Here is a 23219-nt window from a genome sequence, read left to right on the forward strand (position 1 = left end):
TTGCAGAATGGGTATAATACAGTACGACTCAATACACACAATTGTTAAGGAGATGCAGACCAGAGAAAGACTTTCGTCTTGTTTACATCAGGGTCCCCCATTTTGATTGATTGATTGATTGAAAATTGTATTACCAGATTGCAGAATGGGTATAATACAGTACGGCTCAATACACACAATTGTTAAGGGGATGCAGACCAGAGAAAGACTTTCGTCTTGTTTACAAGACGTTTACAATTGTTTTCAATTCATCATTACAGCGTTTCAGTTGCGCCAATTAGGTTAGAAAGTCTTTGATTGATTGATTGATTGAAAACTTTATTAACAGATTGCAGAATGGGTACAATACAGTACAGCTCAATACACACAATTGTTAAGGGGATGCAGACCAGAGAAAGACTTTCGTCTTGTTTACATCAGGGTCCCCCATTTTCAATTCATCAGGACATATATGACATACATGACATACAGATAGTCAGTACTGCTACATCTATACATTTATGACATACCAGATTTGCAAATACAGTACTGTTTGTGATACAGAAGGAGTCAAGAAAAGGGAGTATATACATTTGACGTAGAAACTGTACATTGGAGGAGGTTGGGACTTGGGTGGGGGGGGTTGGGTACATTGGGATATTGACAACCATACTGGGTAATTTACATTGGAGGTGGTTGGGGGGGGGGGGGGGCACACTGTATAAACAAGTAAAACTGTACATTGAGGGGGGGGAGGAGACACTGTACAAACAAACAAAATTGTACATTGGACTATTGACAAAACCATACTAGGTAAATGACTGTACATTGGAGGGGGTTGGGTTAGGATATTTACAGGGGCCAGTGTTGAATTGCAGTCTCCCGTAGGTGTCCCTTGAGAGAGGTTTTGAAAGTGGGTAGTGATCCACATTCCTTTACAGCTTTGGGTAGGGCGTTCCACATTGATGTGGCATAATTGCGAAACGTGTTTAGTCCCTTATTTGAGCCGAATCTGGGTTTAACATGATTTGTGGAGCTCCCTCTGGTGTTGTGATCGTGGTATTCACTGACCTTTGGGAAGTATTTTGACATGTACATGGGTACCTTGGTCGTGTAGTGTATCTTGTAGACCAGGCCCATTGCAAGTTGCTGTACTCTGTTGTCTACTCTAAGCCATCCTAGGTTGTCAAAGTGGGCAGGGGTGAGGTGGGTTCTAGGAGTAAGGTCAAGCAGTAGTCTGACCAGTTTGTTTTGAGATGTTTGTAATTTTGTTTTTAGCGCCTTTGAGGTGCTTTGGTACCATGAGGTGCAAGCATAGTCGTAGTACCCCTGAATGAGTGCTCCTGCCAGAGTCTTCAGGGTATTCTTGTTTACCAGAGAGGAGATCCGGTACAAGAATCGAGTTCGTTGGTTGACTTTTTTTATTACATTGGATGCCATTTTGTCACAGGAGAGATTAGCCTCTAGGATGGAACCCAGGTAGGTAATATCTTCTTTCCTTGTGACAATATTGTCACCCACTGTAACTGAGAAGCCGTCGGTCTTGCTGAGTTTGTTATTTGAACCGAAGAGAATGGACTCTGTTTTGCCCATGTGTAATGATAGTTTGTTATCAGCGAGCCATATGCAGATTCTGCCTAGTTCCGAGCTGAGGGTTTTTTCAACCTGTAACTTGTTCTTGTCAGAGACCAGCAGGGCTGAGTCGTCCGCAAACAGGAACAAGTTGCAGTCACAAGCTGACGACATGTCATTTGCATAAATTAGGAACAGTAGCGGTCCTAGTATGCTTCCTTGTGGAACACGGAAGGGGGGGGGATAGGGTACCGTTTACCTCCACCATCTGTTCCCTCCCCTCAAGGTAGGATTGCATCCAGCTCACTGATAGACTATCAAAACCAATTGCTTTTAGCTTGTCAATCAGAATGGAGTGATTGACCGTGTCAAAGGCCTTTTGTAGGTCCAGCATGACCATGCCGCAGTATTTGCCTGCGTCCACCTCTTGTTTGATGTGGTCATTCAAATAGAGAAGGCATGTGTCAGTGGAGTGGGATGTTCTGAAGCCAGATTGGAATTCGTAGATTAGATTTTTTTTCCGCTAGGTCAAGATCAATCAGACCCAAGGCAGCAGATTCAGGCAGATTATTCAACCTTTATTTCTTGATGTCGGTGGACATCAAGTTGTCAGTGTCGGTGTCAGTGTGGCGGGTGGCAGTAATGAGAAAGGAGGAGGGGCATGAGCCAGGTTCCGTTATAGGGGGCTACCGCGTGATTTTTTTCCCGTAGCCTATGTTTGCGAAGACGCTCTCTGATTGGCTAGCCGCGTACAGCGAAGACCCTCTCTGATTCGTTTAGTGCCGAAGGGTCTCGTCCGCCTTGTACATATTCTCTGCTTCAAAGTGTTTATGCTTTGGCCCTCTTTCGAAGTGGGTTAGGGAACAACATATCAATTGTTGTTGAACATGCGGAAGAGACAACCTATAGGATGGCTTAGAGTAGACGACAGAGTACAGCAACTTGCAATGGGCCTGGTCTACAAGATACACTACACAACCAAGGTACCCATGTACATGTCAAAATACTTCCCAAAGGTCAGTGAATACCACGACCACAACACCAGAGGGAGCTCCACAAATCATGTTAAACCCAGATTCGGCTCAAACAAGGGACTAAACACGTTTCGCAATTATGCCACATCAATGTGGAATGCCCTACCCAGCAGGGGTGGGCAATTATTTTTCCCAGGGGGCCAAATGAGCAACTGAAAATAATATATATACATTTTATTTCTATATAAAAAGCAGTAAATGGCATTGTTTTGACCGCTGGTAAGAGTGTATGTTATTATTTGGCAATTAAAAGGTGAGGTTATAGCTTTCACACATTTAACTCATTTTCAGTCACATTAATAACAAAGGGCATTTTGAGTTTCATATACTATTGAAACAAGGATTTTCTAAAGCTTTCTAAAGACATCACATCATCTTTGTAGCCAAAATAAACAAGACATGTCACTGAACTGTGTAACTGTAAAGAAAAGTGTCCCAGTTTTGTAGCCTTTTCGACTTTACATGCCTATATTAAACATTTAATGTTTTCAGAACTGTGCAAAATATATATATATATATATATATATATATATATATATATATATATATATATATATATATATATATATATATATATATATATATATATATATATATATATATATATATATATATATATATATATATATATATATATATATATATATATATATATATATATATATATATATATATATATATATATATATATATATATAATGTGTCCCATTTCACTTGTTATATTTCCACATTTTAGTGTTCTTCAGTTTTTTTTTTACTGTGCAGAAAAAAAGAAAAGGATCAGGTGTACCATTTCACTTGTTATATTCCCACATTTTAGTGTTCTTCAGTTCTTTTTTTTCATTCAGTGTGAGAAATCCAGTCTCTTTTGAGCTTTAACAAGTCCATCAAAGTCAGGTTGAATGTCTCAGGTGGAGATGCGAAGCACAGCTGACATGTTCATCAGTGAGAGAGGATCTGTACCTGGATTTGGTAAACGTCATGACTGAGAATGTCTGTTCACGTAATATGTGGATCCAAAGAGAACCAACATCTTCTGAGCATGTCTCCTCATGTTTGGAAAGTTCTCCTCCTTGAGAGCAGAGTAGAACTCTAGCAGTGATGCTGACTTAAAGTGCTCTTTCAGTAGTGAATCAGACTGCAGGTCAATGAGTTCAAGCTGAACATCAGTGGGTGCACTATCAACACTGCAGGTAAAGGGAGAGGAAACCAGCTGCATTTCATCCTCAACCTTTTTGAAATCTTGAAAACGCCTTGAAAATTCATCATGCAGTGCTCCTAACATAGTAACATGGATGAGTACCATGTGCCGGTGATCAGCTGATGGTTTGACTTCTTTCAGGGTTTTTCATGTGTTCAAGATTGTTGCTGCCTAGTTGCCTTGAAATTAATTGCAACTTTGTCATGAAGGCTTTCACATGGCTTGCTATGCATTTCATGAGCAAAAATGCCCTTGCCCTGCAGTTGTGTGTTCAGTAGGGATGGGTACCGTTCACATTTGAACCGATACGGTACCGGTACCTGTGAATTGATACCGGTACCCAACGGTACCTTTTTTCTGTACTTTAGTCTCTAAAAATGGAATCTACCTACCTCAGTTGTGGGGGAAAAAATCCAAATTTCAAATAACCACACTTTCGACCGTTTTCGGCTTGCCATTGCCCCGACTGTTTTGTTGTTGAATCAAGTCAAATCCTAGGTAAGCATATATTGTGCGTGTGAACGTTGACATGAAAAGAAAAAATGTAAAAAAAAAAATAATAATAATGTAAAAATAAAATTAAATATATATTTTTTAATTTTTTATTATTATCATGTAATCTTTTGCCGGCCGGTCAGAATCATCCCGCGGGCAGTATTTGGCCCGCGGCCCGCGGGCCGTACAATGCCAGGTCTGCAAGGAATGTGAATCACTACCCACTTTCAAAAACACTCTCAAACAACACCTACGGGAGACTGCAATTCGAAACTGGCCCCTACAAATGTCCTAACCCAACCTTTTCTGGACTCTTTTTGTATCACAAACAGTACTGTATTTGCAAATCTGGTATGTCATAAATGTATAGATGTAGCAGCTGCTAGTACTGTCTATCTGTATGTCATGTATGTATTATATGTCCTGATGAATTGAAAATGGGGGACCCTGATGTAAACAAGACGAAAGTCTTTCTCTGGTCTGCATTCCCTTAACAATTGTGTGTGTATTGAGCTGTACTGTATTGTACCCATTATGCACTCTGTTAATAAAGTTTTCAATCAATCAATCAATCAACCATGAAGCTGAGCTGAAGGCTGTTATTAGTCTCGCGGTGGTCCAGGCAGCGGCACCATGAAGCTGGAGGCTGTAGTCTCGCGGTGACGTGGTTGGGTTGTTGTCAGAGGGATTAGCAGCAAATGGAGGCAGACGAAGTTAATGGGTCTCTCTGAGCGACAAAAGGTTTGGTTACTTCTCTCTGCTGCCTGCCTCCGAGACGACGTCACTTAATTGTGTTAACATGGAATTAATTATAAAGACGAGCCAGTTTGCTGCTGTGTATTATTAGTGTTATTATATATCGACGGGGTTGGGAGCTAACTGTCCTAGCAAGCATGCTAACTGTTAGCTCACTAGCTGTGACGCTAAAGGCCTGCTAACGTTTAGAGCAGATCTGTCAAATGGAGAACAACCTGTTGTTATTAACACAACAACAGCAGCAAAAAGACAAATACGAATGTCGTGTATGTTAGCCAGCTAACAGTTATTATTAACAGTCATTGTTAATTATAATAACTCGCCAAGTCGGACATGTTATAATATATCCTCTCTGTGACCAAATCATGGGATATTAATATTGACAGCATTAGGTCGTGTTAGCTAGTTAGGTGGTGAAGTCAACACCAAGCAGATGCAACAAGGCACCAGATTATATACATATTCTTCAAACTTTCTTTCTTGATGCAAGTGTTTTGAGCGATTTTTTTTGAGGAATACCAGTATGTCAAGTCAACATCATGTGAATGTGATACAGTACTGTATTTGTAGATCTGGTATGTCATAAATGTATAGATGTAGCAGTACTGTCTATCTGTATGTAATTTATGTAATGATGAATTGAAAATGGGGGACCCTGATGTAAACAAGACGAAAGTCTTTCTCTAGTCTGCGTCCCCTTGTACCCATTCTGCAATCTGTTAAATAAAGTTTTCAATCAATTCATGGGTATGTTTGCGCCACAAAAGGTGATGGGTCAGTGTCACGCCACAACAACTCTGGTGTGATGGAATTTGCCCGAATTTACCATTTGGTCGGCTGTTCGATTTATTGATTGATTGATTGAAAACTTTATTAACAGATTGCAGAATGGGTACAAGGGGACGCAGACTAGAGAAATACTTTCGTCTTGTTTACATCAGGGTCCCCCATTTTCAATTAATCATAACATAAATGACATACATGACATACAGGTAGACAGTACTGCTATACATCTATACATTTATGACATACCAGATCTACAAATACAGTACTTGTTTTTGATACAAAAACAGTCTAAAAAGAGTATATTTGAGGGGGAAGAAACTGTACATTGGAGGAGGTTGGGTGAACTTCATGGTGGTCTACCCAGAAATTCCCAACTACGAGGTAACCACGTCACTGTTATATAACTCTGTTTTCATCGACGTCATCGCAGCCGGATGACGTTTGCTCTGCATTAAAAAAAACGATTGTTGTTATTACTGGTCATGTAACACCGATAAAGTCTGAGAGACCAACAGGTAAACGAGACGGTGGTCTCCCTCCCTCGCTACCTGCGTCATCAGCTCTGGAGAAATAATGTCAGTATATTATTTCTTATATATATATATATACCGTATATAAGAAATAATAATATGCAGACATGGTAGCTCTGAAACGAATGGAGTGGGGGCGTGAAATAGCTTATATCAATCAGCACATGTACAGGAGGCTTATTTGATTGAGGAAGAGAGTTGCAATATTTGGCGTCTTAGAAACATTGGCATTTTTTACTTGGAATGTCATTCATTTGATCTTTTAAGAAAGGGGATTTCTGTTATATTTTGGTTGCATATTAATGACGTGTTTAAAATTTTGACGATTTACAATTAGTGTAAGCTAGGCTGGCAATTTGTCTAGTTTTGACAACATTTTATTTATTTATATTGAAATTCACATTCTTGATATTCAGTCAGTCGATTGGCATTCCACAGATAATTGTAGCACATGTTTAGACTAATGCGTTTTATATGTCACATATATGACAGTTTCGCCAATGACTGAGTGGTGTTCAATTTTAAGTGAGGACAGCCGGCGCCTCTCATATATTGTCCCTGCTGATTGCCCTCTTCCTGCTCTTATTGTGCGGTCGGTCCTGTCAAACTCGTAAAGTTGGAATTTTCTGAGTTTACCACCAGGAAGTTGCACTTGAACGGCCAACCAAGTAATAAATACCAGTGGTAAACTCGGGCAAGTTCACTGACCCTTAGCCTTTTGTGGTGAAAATACACTTTATTATGGAACGCCGTGTGGGCGTGTATCATGAGACATCATCAGGAATATGATGTTGACATGCTGGGATTATAAAAAAAATCCCTCTAATCACACGCATCAAGAAGGAAAGGTTGAATAATCTGGCTGAATCTGCTGCCTTCCGTCTGATTGGTGCTGACTTTACGACCTAACTAGCACCCAAACATTATCACCTCGTATAGACCATCTGGTCACATGATGCGTTTCCGACTTTATGAGTTGACAAGGCCCAACTGAATGCACAATAAGCTCATTGATTATGTCTCCGTCTCTCTCACTCTCACTCTCTCTCACAGATCTAGTGATGTCAGAGTCTCTTTATGAGAAGTTCTTGGCCCCCGAGGAGCCATTTCCTCTGCTGTCTCAGAGGGCCAACCTGAGTGATGTTGGGACACTGGACGTGAGTGACTTTGGCTGCCAGCTGTCGTCCTGCCATCGTACCAACCCCCTGCGCCGCTTCCACAGCAGCAGGTCTGTCTGTTTGTTAGTTTAAAATGGAATGTTTGGAATTCCTATTGTCTAGGGCTGTGAGGTATAACCGAATATGAAGGTATACCACCATGGATCCATGCAAAGCCTGGTATGGATTTCTATACAATATGGTGATATTATATAGTATATTATGTGATATCTTTAGTATACAGTGAAATGGCAGTATGGTCTACTAGTACAGGGCTAGGTAGCCAATGAGGGCCCAGTGTTGAGATGTCACATCTGTCCCAGACAGCCAGGGCATAAAAGAAAATATTGTTTGTTTCCTGTTGTCAGTTAAGGCCATGGGTAGGTAGGGAATTTATTTAATTTTTTTTATTTTATTCTTTCCTACGGCGACTATGGATAGGGAATTTCTTTATTTAATAAAAATGTTCACAACATGGATGCATTTACTCTGCCAGCATGTTTAATATCCATAATACTAAAGGTTTGACTAAGATTTCTATGAAACGTTATTGTATAAAAAAAATAAAAAATAAAAATTGAATTTCTTTTTTTTAAACTCATAAAATAAATTGCTTCGCACCTTAATCGGCAGGGTCGGTCGGCAACCGGAAACGAACCATTTTTTCTTTTAGGCCCAATGAGGGCCCAGTGTTGAGATGTCACGTCTGTCCCAGACAGCCAATGAGGGCCCAGTGTTGAGATGTCACGTCTGTCCCAGACAGCCAATGAGGGCCCAGTGTTGATGTCACATCTGTCCCAGACAGCCAATGAGGGCCCAGTGTTGAGATGTCACATCTATCCCAGACAGCCAATGAGGGCCCAGTGTTGAGATGTCGCATCTATCCCAGACAGCCAATGAGTGCCCAGTTTTAAGTTGTCATCAGCTAGGCTGGATAAGATATGCCTCCTAAAGTGTGTAAACGGAAATACAGGAAGTACAGGCTACAGGCGTTCCGGTTTCGACAAAACAATTATAGAAACGCGTGAAGTGCACAATATTTCCTTGTTTAAGCCACTGCAACGGCTTTGCCTGAAGAATTTACTACATGACCGGGACGTTCTAGCTTGTTTGGCGACATGATTCGGGAAAAGTTTGGTCCGTTCGGAGGCAGCTTCCAGGGGATTTGATTTGATTTTATTACGGATCCCCATTAGCTGGTGCCATGGCAACCAGCTAGTCTTCCTGGGGTCCACACAAAAAAACATACAAAAACAATTATTGCAAAACAGAATTATTAAAAGTCAGTACTCAACACACAATGCCCAATGAAACTAACAATTAAGATGGCTAAAATTACATGCAAGCAAAGAAACCGAAAACAAAAAAACAAAACAAAATACTTTACAGTGTTAAATACAATTTAAGATTGTTTTTAAAAGTGAATCTTTTTAAGAATTGCTTTCACAATGCTCATCAATGTTACTAAAACATAAATTTCACCATACCTTTTAAAAAGAAAAAAAACACACAAAGTAGACAGAAGAAGTTTTGGATTAACATGGCTGCAGCTACACTCATGCATGACATATATTAATTTCCTTCCGGATTATGGCTCCTTTAAGTTTCTTTTTTAAACTGTCCTTGTTTTCCGTCCGTATAATATGTAATGGGATCCTATTCCAGTATGTTATGGCTCTATACATTGCCGTTTTCTTTAGAGTGTTGGTTCTAGGCAGAGGTAGGGTGAAGCGACTACTTGAAGCATGTCTGGTATTATGGTCATGTCTATCCAGGGCTGTACAGTGCGAGATATATATTGCACGTGCTACAGCAACAGCGGTCTGTGCGATGAATGGATTTACTTCAGTAGCACTGGTGCGATAGGCATTCGGTTCATATCGATACTCTTATTTTGAAAATCCTGTCGCGGGTCTCATTTCCGCCTAAGCGCAGCTCCAGCTATAATAACTATGGCTCCGGCAGCTAGCAACGCTCAGTTCATTTCGATACTCTTATTTTGAAAATCCGTGGTGTCGTGACTCATATCCGCTCCACAGCACACAGCTCTGACACAACAGTACTCGTCTCAGTAGCGTCTGGAACGCGGACATTGCAACATAGCAAGGCTAGTGTGCTTATTTCGCGACCCAAAACAAATCCCTGCTGTTTTATTCCGCAACGGGTCAAATGCATATAACATGCTTTGCAATCCTCGCCATTCCTTTATGACCATGTCATAAAGCTAACAACAAGCTAAAACCCTGTTCAGAGCGACAGAGAACAGCAGAGTGGGGACTGGGAAGGAGGGGCATTCTCCCTCTGTGTGTGTGCGTTTGAAAAGATATGATGAAGTCAGACGAGTATATTATATTGATAGTAAATGTACTGAGGGTGGACAGATGATGTTGATATTTAAACATAAAAAATACAATACATAATAAATGTATGCATGATCATCATGTAACAAAACAATTGCAGGAATGGTTTGGGAGAGGAAGGGGTTGCGTGTTCCAAAAAAATGTACTTAAAGTTTAAAGCTCAATATATCAAAACGTGGCACTTTATAGTGAACAGGAGGTATATTTGTATTAAAAACAATAAATAGTTTTTCATTTAAATGTCTGGAAGAGCTAATTTTTTTTTTCCAAATTATATTTGTTACCTTTTGAGTTGATCTAAATGTTACTGATTGTGTTAAATGGGCTTATATCTCATATCGATTGCAGGCACCTGCATTGTATCGTATCGTGGCAGATATCGGCAAATATCGTATCGTTGTCCAAAGAATCTATATCGTATCGTGATGAAACTGGTGATTCCCACCCCTAGTAGAGTCCATACACCCAACACCAAATCCCATAATTCCTCACACGTAACGTGTCTGGCTGTGTGACGTCAAACTTGTCAGCATGAAAATGACAGCCAAACATGGCACTGCAACTAAATAACACAAATACAATAGGCACATTTGTGACTGTTACAAATATAACACGTTTTATACTTGTGCTACAAGATTTTGGCCTGTGCTACAAAACTATCAACCTCTGTAGCACCAGTGCTATGTGTAAAAAAAAGTTTAACGTACAGCCCTGCTATCATTGGTGGATAAAAGCATAGAATACAATTGAGTGGGTTTGCCCAAGGTACAAATGTTCTTTTAAAAACCCAATCAAACTGCATGCTAGTCTCTCCTCCACCCTCATCCACGACAGTCTAGCATGCATTCCCTCCACACTATTCCTTATAGAGCAGTGAAGAGTGAGTCGGGCAGCTCTATTTTGAGTGAGCTGGAGTTTACTAAGCTCTTGCTTTGACGCGCTAGACCAAATTGCTGGGCAGTAGTCAAGATGGGACAAGACTAAAGATTGTACTACCATTTTAATTGTTGTATTCGTTAGGAGGCAAGCATTTCTTCTTATGGAGATGTTTCTACTCATCCTGGTAACCATGTTATTAATCTGGGTAGACCAAAGTCAATAGTTACACCCAACAATTTGGCCTCCTTCACTTGTTCAATACCAGCGTCTTGTAATGAGAGACTCAGTATATGCTCCTACCTTAACCCATTCCCTGCCACCACTTTGATCATCTTATACCATTCTCTGCCAGTACTGTAAGTCTATGGAGATGTTCACCTTCTTTGCAGGGCTATAACTTTTTAAATTGTATTGCTAAATTGACATTACTATGGCCCATTCAACATCGATTATTGTTCAGGATGTAGGAACGTTTTACTTTTTCATTCACACATTCATACGAAAATACCGTCTAGAGTATAAATATGTTTTTATTGTTTTCTGCAGTATTTCCTATAACGTGAGATATAGACATAAATGCATACATTAGATTATCAAATGCCGTTTGATACCGATCGACGCTATATAAAAAATGTCAACTGTACATGGTCCTAAACGTTATGACTGATCATGCGCGGGTGAACGGAGGGGGGGGGGGGGGGGGGGTCGTTTATAATTCCGTGACCGACGTTAAATGATTCATGTAGTATGGGTGATGTATAGATCAGAGCAGTTTGTATCGAAAATGATAAACAAAAACGCTGAAACTCACGGCAGCTTCCTCGTAGCGTTAGGCGATGAGAGTGGAGCAAACAGATCCCAGTTATGTGATGTGGATCGAGGCGATCCAGTTCCGGTTTGTATAATACTAATATACGCCCAAATCATGTGGATTATTGAGTTATGGCAACGGATCCATATCCACGGTGTGTGTCTTGAGTCCCGGGACGATAAACGAGTGGCCGGACGGAATTAGGGGACGGACCGAGCTGCAACGGGCATTTCCGGTTTGGCAACTCGCCGATCAGCCACCAGGCGGCAGTATTGAAGCGTTGCAGAGTTGTGCTGAGTCCTACAGCATCAGCCAAGACTCCGTGGGTGAAATATAAATACCATGGTGAAAATATGAAATATGAACTTGAAACACGTCGTACGCCGTTATTGGCAGAATTCGCATTAACTTGAAACCCGTCGTATGGCGTTATTGGCGGAAAAAGGGTTAAGACATTTTGTTTTTGCTACATTTAATTTTAGTCTGTTTTCAGTTATCCAATTCGAAATCATAAATAATTCACTCTGAAGTATCTTATTCACTTGTTCTGTGCTCTCAGCGGATGCATATATAGTTGTATCATCAGCATAAATCGCTGTACCTGCACTTTCCAATACATAAGGCATATCATTTACAAATATAGAATAAAGGAGGGGTCCAAGACAACTTCCTTGTGGAATACCACACTGGAGTGTTACCATATTTGACATGGAACCATTAAATATAACACATTGTCTATTAGACAAGTAGCTTCTCATCCATTCCATGGCAGTGTCTTCAAACCCATATGTGTGTAATTTCAATAATAATAGGTCATGATCTATGATGTCGAAAGCCGCACTGAAATCCAAGAGCACTGTACCCACAACTAACTTCCTATCGATCAGTTGTAGCCAGCTATCTGTAAGAGATGTTAAAGCAGTTCCTGTAGAGTATCCTACTTTGTATGCATGCTGGAAATCAGAATTAATGTTGTTTTAGTTGAAATACTTTTGAATCTGCTTGAACACAATTCCTTCCAATAACTTACCTATTACTGGTAAAATACTAATGGGCCTACTGTTTGAACCTGTAAATGGCTCTTTACAGTTCTTTGGTAGTGGAGTTACTTTGGCTATTTTCCAAGGCTGAGGAAAGACCCTCTCTTCAAAACATAAATTAAATATATGTGATAGTGGCTTAGCCACAAATTTTGCAGACATTTGTAGCAGTTTTCCATTCAGATTATCAACACCGCAAGGTTTATTTGGTTTAAGTGCTAGGAGGAGCTTTTCAATATCATTTGGACTTGTGCTCCTGAATTTAAATCTGCATTTCTTGTCATACATAATATGTTTTTTAATTAGAGTCTTGACAGCTTACCACTCATTGGCAATGTTTGATTTCTAATTGTGTTTACCTTGGAAACAAAGTAGTTGTTGAAAAGGGTTGCAATGTCAAATGGTTTAGTGATGAATATACCATCTGACTCAATAAATGATGGCGTTTTGCCATCATCAGGGGAAGTCAGGGGAAGTACATACACCGGAAATTCTACCCCATAGACACTTTCGGCAGTAGTTCTTTACCAGGCTTTATCTCACGGAGATAAAACTGGGAATGAGGTTAGTCATCAGCTGTCTGTTCATTCTGCCGCTATCTTGATAATGGCGACTAACCAGACCTGACCCCTATCCCTTTGAGTAGGGAGTCATCCATATCTAAGAAACTGTCATACATTTAATTGTTTTTCTTTCATATTTTAAGTCACAGTTTGAAACGACTTACGACACAGAATGGTTAATTTGGTCAAAAAGGAACATTTTGTGATGAGCCCTTTTTTTCTAATTAGACCAGCTTGCACCAACACAGACCATGCAGTGGTTTCTGCCACAGAGTCCTTAGTCACCATGGCAACCACTCACTGCACAATTTCCAGCCTGTTGGCAAAGGTTGTGATTAATCCATTTACCATTTAATTTAAAACTCACGTTTCACATCAAGATGCAGTGAATTATAATGTTACGCGGCACAATATAGGTTGAGTATACCTGCATGATCCTTCTATATACCTACTTATACACCTGCATATTATAACCCATAAAACTCTGTATGATAGCATGGACAATAATGCTGTATATATTATATTTATTGTTACCGTATATATATCTATCCCCATCTGTCTGTGTACATACCTGCACATAATCCTTTTACATATCTGTAGATTCTATATCTGTACATATCCCTTACCTACTAGTTACGCTGCTGGCCAGTATGACTTACTACCATAGTGTCTTTATACCTCTATCACAGTACATCATGATCAGGGCACGAAATTAACTTTTTGACTCACCGGCCAGTGGCGGGTAGATGGGAAAATTCTACCCGCCAAGCATATTTTTTACCGGCCAAAAAAAATACGCATTTTTGTGTCGCATATATAAATTTGTTTCAGTACATTTCAAGTAGATAAGCTATTACGTTGAAGAATAGACACTTAAAGAGGCCAGAGTTAAATTTGTACTCTCTCTCTCTCTCTCTCTCTCTGAAGTGACTTCTCGCTATCTGCAAACAGCTCCACTGTCTGTGTGTATACTTAGTAGCCTCCAGATGCAGCCAGGATTCTCCGACGCTGCAGCTGGACCCTATTGCCTTGGTATACTCAGGCTTTGGTCAAATCACATTCAGCATGCCCTCAGCTCGAATACGCATCGAATCAATGTTATAAGACATTGATATCAGGAGCTATCTGTAGCTACTGCTAGCCGGCTAGATAACGTTAAGACAACGCCTCAGTGAACTATTTAGTTTACTGGGACATATAGAGCTAACGTGAGCTAACGTTGCCTACCGAGCGAACAGAGGTATTATGCACTCGACTATTGCTGGAGCATTTGTTTATCAGTAGCTATCAGTAGCTAGCCAGCTAGATACCGTTACAATGCCTCATGTATTAAACTAAAAGTGAATAGTTGACTGGGTCATTGTTTAAACGGTAACGTTAGCTCACGGAGGTCCGCACTAGACTAGAGCAGACTGCCTCTGTGTTGATACGAGCAGAAGCACGGACTGGGGCGGATATGACTCGTTGCCACGGGTTTTTTCAAAATAAGAGTATCATATGAACCGAACGTTGCTAACTGCCGGAGCCATCGATATTATGACTGGAGCTGCGCTTGGGGCGGAAATGAGACCCGCACAGGATTTTCAAAATAAGAGTATCGATATGAACTACACGCCAGGTGGCGGGCAGACCTCTGTGTCACTCGCCAAACCGAAAATCTGCCCGCCAATGGCGGGTGGCGGGCTCCAATTTCGTGCCCTGATCATGATACAGTAAACTCATTTTCATTGTACAGTACTTGTGCTGTATGATGATGACAATACATTTGAATTAGTGCTGTCAATCGATTAAAATATTTAATCGCCATTAATCGCATGATTGTCCATAGTTAACTCGTGATTAATCACAAATTAATCGCATTTTTATTTCTTTATCTACCTTAAACAGATCTTTTTCAAGTTCCAAGTTTTAATACTCTTATCAACATGAGAGTCAACAAATGCTTGCTTTATGCAGCCATTTAACACAAAAGGATGACCCTCATGCATTGCAAATTTGCATCAAATTCAAAACAGTGATGGACAAAATAACTTAAAAGAAAATAATAATTTAAAACAATAAATAAAGTGTGCATGAAATAATAAGGGAAAGAAAACGTTAGGAACTTGTTACATTCACACTCTCCCAGCTCTCTTTCTCTCTTGCCCCTTCCTCATCTCTCTCACCCCCCTCTCTCTCTCTATATCACATATCACACACACACACACACACACACACACACACACCTACACACCTACACACACACTTCAGAAACAAACATAGTATCAATGAGAGCATCAATAATACACCCGAGTGAAGTCTAGTTAAAAAAAATAAAAATAAAATCTTAAAAGTTAATCGTGAGTTAAAAGAAATAGTGGCATTAATAGAATCGGGCGATAACGCGTTATGCAGACTGTCTCTGCTCTCATGTCTCCCAGGTGGAAACTCACACCTCCTGTCTCTGCTCTCATGTCTCCCAGGTGGAACCTCACACCGCCTGTCTCTGCTCTCATGTTTCCCAGGTGGAACCTCACACCTCCTGTCTCTGCTCTCATGTCTCCCAGGTGGAACCTCACACCTCCTGTCTCTGCTCTCATGTCTCCCAGGTGGAACCTCACACCGCCTGTCTCTGCTCTCATGTCTCCCAGGTGGAACCTCACACCTCCTGTCTCTGCTCTCATGTCTCCCAGGTGGAACCTCACACCTCCTGTCTCTGCTCTCATGTCTCCCAGGTGGAACCTCACACCGCCTGTCTCTGCTCTCATGTCTCCCAGGTGGAACCTCACACCTCCTGTCTCTGCTCTCATGTCTCCCAGGTGGAACCTCACACCGCCTGTCTCTGCTCTCATGTCTCCCAGGTGGAACCTCACACCGCCTGTCTCTGCTCTCATGTCTCCCAGGTGGAACCTCACACCTCCTGTCTCTGCTCTCATGTCTCCCAGGTGGAACCTCACACCGCCTGTCTCTGCTCTCATGTCTCCCAGGTGGAACCTCACACCTCCTGTCTCTGCTCTCATGTCTCCCCAGGTGGAACCTCACTTCCTGCGGGACCAGCGTGGCCAGCTCTGAGTGCAGCGAGGAGCTCTTCACCTCTGTGTCGGTGGGCGATCAGGATGACTGTTACTCCCTGTTGGACGACCAGGACCTCACCTCCCTGGACCTGGTGCCAGAGGGCAGCGTGTGCAGCGACGTCTCCTCGTCCATCAGCACCTACTGGGAGTGGTCCGACAGCGAGTTCGAGTGGCAGGTAGGACTGGAGGCCGTGTGTCTGTCTGTCTGTCTCTTGTCTACATAGCTTACATTTAGTCCTACATTTAGTGCCAGTTAGGTTGATAATGGCGTCATATGGATGATGAAATGTTCCAATTGACCAGCTTTGTAAAATTAAGGTTAAAATATTAATATTGAGTCTCTGGCCTGGAGGTCAGGTGTTAGTGGGTTAGAGGTAGTGATGCACCGATGTGAAAATTGTGGCCGATACCGATAACCGATATTAATATTGCTGTTCTGGCCGATACCAATGTCGATATCTCTGTATAGAAAACACTTTTTTATGATAATAAAATAAAGAGCTATTTTCCAAAGCGCATTTTTATTAAATTTTTTTGTACTTTTGTAACTTATTTTCAGAAATGAGACTGATATTTTTAAACTAAGACCAAAACATGGAGGACATTAAAAAAAAAAAAAAAAAAAAAAAAAAAAAGATTAAGCGTCTTTGAGCATCTGGAAAAGCGCTATATAAAATAGATGTATTATTATTATTATTATTATTATTATTATTATTATTCAATTTTATTTTTATATATATATTTTTAATATCTGCCCTATCTTGATATCGGGCCGATACCGATGTGTAAAAAAATTACCATATCGGCCGATATCGTCGATATAGTTAGAGGTCAGGTGTTGGTGTGAGAGGCTGTTAGTTAGATTAACCTGGAGGTCTGGTGTTAGTGTGAGAGGCTGTTAGTTAGATTAACCTGGAGGTCAGGTGTTAGTGTGAGAGGCTGTTAGTTAGATTAACCTGGAGGTCTGGTGTTAGTGTGAGAGGCTGTTGGTTAGATTAACCTGGAGGTCTGGTGTTAGTGTGAGAGGCTGATAGTTAGATTAACCTGGAGGTCTGGTGTTAGTGTGAGAGGCTGTTAGTTAGATTAACCTGGAGGTCTGGTGTTAGTGTGAGAGGCTGATAGTTAGATTAACCTGGAGGTCTGGTGTTAGTGTGAGAGGCTGTTAGTTAGATTAACCTGGATGTCTGGTGTTAGTGTGAGAGGCTGTTAGTTAGATTAACCTGGAGGTCTGGTGTTAGTGTGAGAGGCTGTTGGTTAGATTAACCTGGAGGTCTGGTGTTAGTGTGAGAGGCTGTTAGTTAGATTAACCTGGAGGTCTGGTGTTAGTGTGAGAGGCTGTTAGTTAGATTAACCTGGAGGTCTGGTGTTAGTGTGAGAGGCTGATAGTTAGATTAACCTGGAGGTCTGGTGTTAGTGTGAGGGGCTGTTAGTTAGATTAACCTGGAGGTCTGGTGTTAGTGTGAGAGGCTGTTAGTTAGATTAACCTGGAGGTCTGATGTTAGTGTGAGGGGCTGTTAGTTAGATTAACCTGGAGGTCAGAGGTTAGTGTGAGAGGCTGTTAGTTAGATTAACCTGGAGGTCAGAGGTTAGTGTGAGAGGCTGTTGCGGACTATGGACTATTCTTGTTATCTAAGTTGTTGTACCAAGTAGGGCTGTCGCGATAACCGCATCACCGCAATCCCGTGGTGTGTCGAGTCAAGACAACCGCGAGATCGGCGGTAAAATAAAAGGGGCGTCATTATTTTTAACTTCATTTAATGACGAGGCGTCGCAAATCAAGTGCTGCCTCTGTCTACCGTCCCCGCTACACTCTGACTACATCAACGTTTCCCTAACCCCTACTCTCACTTCGTTAACGTTATCATAGATATTATGATCTGTAATGTCAACTGGATATTAACGTTAGCTTTGTTTTCAATTTATAACGTTAGCTATATGCTAGCTAGCCTATCTATAACGTTAGCTATTGGCTAGTTTTCCCCCAATGATGAACAATGACACGAGTTGTGATATTTAACTAGCTATGTATGTGCATTCACATTCACTAACGTTAAAATAGTGTTATAATAACGTTAAATGTTCGCTCAAATAACGTTAGTTTTAAGTTGGAGAAGGGATGTGTGACTGACTATTGGCTGCTTACGTAGACCAGACCTACAGCATATATCCCACAACGCATCACTCTTAAAGGAGCAGGCAAATCTACTGTTATCACATTTCAGAACGTTGAGGGACAAATGGATAGATTATCAAACATGTTTAAAATAGTTTCGGGACTCCTACGACCTTAGAATTGTTGTCTAGTCACGATCGCGGGTAAACTCTCATGTCTTAATAATAAAAAAAAATATATATATACAGGTATACATATTAAAAAAAAGAAGAAGAAAAAAAAGTGAGGGCACCCCAGTGGCGAACCACTGAGTCGCGGCACGGCCGACCCGGGTTCGATTCCCGGACCCGTCGTTATTTGCCGAATGTCTTCCCCCCACTCTGTCTCCCGCTCCTCCTCTCTCTCTCTACTGGACTGCCCAGTAGTAAAACGCGATAAACGCTAAAAAATAAATCTAAAAAAAAAAAGTGAAATATATATATATATATTTTTTAATAGAAGTGCGGTACCACCGCATCCCGTGGTGATTAGCCACACACACAACCGCGTGGGGAAATGTCATACCGTGACAGCCCTAGTACCAAGAGAAACTCTAAATGTCTCTTATGGTTGCTTAACTATTTGTACCTTGGTCCCGCCTCCCAGTTGCCAGGAAGTGACATCGCCAGTGGCAGTGACGTGCTGTCTGACATCATTCCCAGCGTACCCAGTTCACCGTGCCTCTTCTCCAAGAGGAAGGCTAAGCCCCACCCACACCACAACCTGGATGAACTGCCATGGAGCGCCATGACCAACGACGAGCAGGTACACAAACCGAACGCACCCTTTCACTACATGCTTTACCTGTCGACGTCAAGTTAGTTAGTCAGTATCACGTGAATATCATTAAATATGACTTGGAAAAGTTTAGTTAGTGAGTTAGGTAGTTCTTATTACTTAATGGTAGAATCGGTAGAATGTCCTGACTCCTGCTTGGTATTGCACTTTGATTATGTGTGGGTTGGAGTTTAGTAACTTATTATACCGTGAATTTCTCCAAACTACTCTTGGCGGAGTCCGAGGTGTGGCCAGTAGTATCTGCCCCTGCCCCCCCCCCACTCAACTCCAACCCACACATCAGACCAAAACATAACATGTAAACAAAGTACAGTACCAAGCTCAGCCTTTTAAAAATCCACTGTCGGCCACCTGTAGTGTAAACTATGAAACGGAGAACCACGATTATAATGATAAAAATAAAAGAATACTATTGGTTTTACTATAGTTAATTTTAGCTTGGGATGGCAGGATAGTTCTGTTCCATCCTACTTGAGAGATGTGGTCATCCAGGTATTGGAGCCAGAAATAATATTATATTATGTGCAGAACTGCATGCCCATCTAGTGGCGGCATCAACACATGGCAGTTGCATAAGCCAGCCTTTATATCATAATTTATGTAATGGTTATATATCTGTACTATTCTCTTTATATAATAACTAGTGCTGTCAATCGATATATATCAGCCTTTTAAAAATCCACTGTTGGCCACCTGTAGTGTAAACTATGAAACAGAGAACCACGATTATAATGATGCAGCTGGGGTCTAAATTACTTACAACATTGACATTTCAACATAGAAATTTGCATCATACAAATATACAAATTTATCATAGAATATAGGTGATGTAGACACCATGAACAAGGCCAGCCCAGCCACAGACTAGTCTTCCAGGTAGCAGGGAGCCCAGGACACTATTATGAAAAGTAGGCCTACAGGAGCCCTCAGCAGCTGAGACAAAAGGTTCGTTTCAGACTCTGTAACACAACTGTAGTGATTAATATTATTAAGGACAAATATGTTTTTTCACATTAATAAACATATGTTTATAGTACAAATGTTCTTTAACCCAACCGGTTATTGTCATTTTGCCTCACTGATAATTTTTTAACAGTCCTTTTTAAATTGTTCTAGTTTCTATTGAGTTGTTGTTTCTTACTTGTTCCTTGTTCATGGTGTTTAATCTGTTTATACATTCTGCTGTCACTCTGGATAGTAATGTTTGTGTGTGTCTCTCTGTCTCTGTGTGTGTGTGTGTGTTGATTAGGTGGAGTACATAGAGTATTTGAGTCGTAAGGTCAGTACAGAGATGGGCCTGAGAGAACAGCTGGACATCATTAAGATCATCGACCCGTGTGCCCAGATCTCCCCGACCGACAGCGAGTTCATCATCGAGCTCAACTGCCTGACTGACGAGAAGCTCAAACAGGTACAGACGCCCTGTGACCCCCTGACCTCTGAACCCTCTCACAGAAATACCGTAGTGATTTATCGTATTCCTGTGGTTTTCTTATACACACTGTAGATTTACCACAGAAATACTGACGTGATTCACCAGTATTTCTGTAGTGAAATATTATAGATCTTATAGTGTCCGTGTGGTTGTACCTTTCTCTAGTGATTCTTCGGTGATAATATTATGGTTCTGTAGTGATTGTTTAGTGATATTAAATAATCACAATGGAAGTAAGCCTTTAGTCTTTATCAATCCTTCTGACAATTTCCAACATTATCATGCCTCCTGGTGATGCTGCACATTTATTTATGTCATATATTTTTTATATTGTCAATAAAGAATGTCACTCAATCACTATAGTATTCTATAGTAATTGGTTTGTATTAAAAAAAAAATAATAATACTATTGGTTTTACTATAGTTAATTTGAGCATGGGTCCCATGGGATGGCAGGATAGTTCTGTTCCATCCTACTTGGAGAGATGTGGTCATCCAGGTATTGGAGGCAGAAATAATATGATATGTGCAGAACTGCATGGCCATCTAGTGGCGGCATCGACACATGGCAGTTGCATAAGCCAGCCTTTATATAATAACTAATGTAATGGTTATTATCTGTACTATTATTTCTCTTTATATAATAACTAATGTAATAGTTAAAAGTAAAATCTGTAATAGTGGGGAAAATATAACTACTAGGGAAAATCTGATATAAAACAAATTCGTGTTTTGATCCAATGTGTGTGAGGCGGTGGGAGGGGTTGTGTCCGTGCTCGCTCTCATTATATATATATATAATCGGGAGGTGTAGTCTGACGTCACTTCAGTTTCCCGCGCGGTCCACCCGTATAGGGATTCATCATTGGGAAAATTTATTATCGGCTATTGTAATAATTCTGCCTCATTGGCAAGCTTTCCATTTTTGCACAAAATTATATTATTAATATGAGTGGTGTTTTGGTATTGGAGACTATATTATGAATATGAGTGCTGTTTTGTTATTAGAGGCTATATTATGAATATGAGTGGTGTTTTGGTATTAGAGACTATTCATATTAACACTGAGTGCCACGCCCCTTCCGGGAAGTGACCACTTCTGTGCTGCCCATTAAACCCATGTAAACGTAGTTGTAGTTTGTAGAACTAAACCTATATTTTATAGTATCGCTATGGGTCTAATAACGCCCTTGAGTCTCATTGAGCTACTTCTGGTCAATGTGCAAAAAACGGATTATTTTTTCATCCGTACATTTCCGTTTGATACCGTTTTGAATATGAACATAGTCCGGCCGCTTCTGAGCAATTCCAGGGAAAAGACACGAAAACAGTGTTTTTGTGTAATTCAATAAACACGTTGTCATTTTTCGCCTGATTATCGGATCTTCCTGAAATCAACGCACGTCAACACATATAGCTTCAATCGCAGTAGAAATAAATATCAGATCAACGCAAGCTTTCATATATAGTGTCCTTACCTGGTCTCTGAAGTAATGAAAAAAAAAGAATCCAATAATCTCATCGCCATTCCAGTTATCCACAGCGATCGTCCCTCCGACGTTATTGGGCATTGCTCTTCAACGGGCGGGCGGGGTCAGTTGTCCAAGCCATCCCTATAAGTGTGTGTTTTGCCGGAGTGTTTAGGACCCGCCCCCACGCCGCAGCTCTGTATAGAAAATAAACAAACCCATTTCTAACCGGGTGCATTACTGGCCGAGGGAGGTATAATACCGTCTGCCAGCTTAGACACACTCGGAACAGTATGCACAAGGTGCCCCGCTGAATTATGAATGGATATAGATAATAAAAGAAATACCGTGACAGAAACGTAGATCTACGTTTCCGGCACTCAATGATCGGATGACTGAACCGTAGATCTACGTGAACGGCACTCAAAGTGTTAACACTTTGCCCGCCGGGCATTGTACCCATCATTGTACCCTCTCTGCCAGCGCTATAAGTCTATGGAGTGGCTCACCTTCTTTGCAGGGCTATAACTTTGAAAATGTTATTGCTATATTGACATTACTATGGCCCATTCAACATGAGTTGATTTATTGATCAGATGGTTTGTAAATAAAGAAATGTACAGTTGGGCTGAAAATAACGTTAGTGTCCTCTTACCGTGCGTCAAAGAGACTGGCGGTGAAAGATCCCAAGTATAGGACGTCGATCGCCTAGGTCCATTTCCGGTTTGTATGTCGCAATAAACGCCGAAATCATATCGATTATTAAGTTTAGAAAGCGATCCATTATGTACATTGTGTCTGTCGGGAGCCTTGCAACGATATCTGATGGCCGGATGAATTTAATCGACACACAGCTCCCATATCCTGTTTGCCAGTGTAACTAGCCCGACCATCCACCAGGCAGCGGTATTGAGCCGTCGTTGCCTTCACCTTTAGGGTCCACCTGGAGCGTTGCAGGTGTATATATGAATTATGAATGCCATGGTGAAAAAATTAAATATTGATCTCAATAACGCTGTACAGCGAGGTCTGGCGGTCAACGCATGGCAGGCAATAACGCTTTAAAGCATTTCCGGCGGTGGATGTGTTAATCATGTTTTGTTATTAGAGGCTATATAAGTGATGTTTTGTTATTAGAGTATATTATTA

At 40.9% G+C, this 23219-nt stretch overlaps 1 protein-coding gene across 1 annotated transcript in view; it reads left to right on the forward strand.

Moving 5' to 3' along the window:
- The first annotated feature begins 4897 nt into the window (after positions 1 to 4897).
- Positions 4898 to 23219, forward strand: part of fam199x (family with sequence similarity 199, X-linked) — a 28290-nt gene continuing 9968 nt past the window's right edge. The window contains exons 1-5 of the mRNA XM_084331790.1: positions 4898 to 5022; positions 7407 to 7581; positions 16173 to 16392; positions 18975 to 19133; positions 20416 to 20577. Coding sequence (XP_084187916.1) covers positions 7415 to 7581; positions 16173 to 16392; positions 18975 to 19133; positions 20416 to 20577 — 708 coding nt within the window. The 5' untranslated portion in view covers positions 4898 to 5022; positions 7407 to 7414. The remainder of the gene's footprint in view (positions 5023 to 7406; positions 7582 to 16172; positions 16393 to 18974; positions 19134 to 20415; positions 20578 to 23219) is intronic.

Source organism: Notolepis coatsorum, assembly GCF_963971535.1.
Source record: "Notolepis coatsorum genome assembly, chromosome: 16".
Classification (NCBI taxonomy): Eukaryota; Metazoa; Chordata; class Actinopteri; order Aulopiformes; family Paralepididae; genus Notolepis; species Notolepis coatsorum.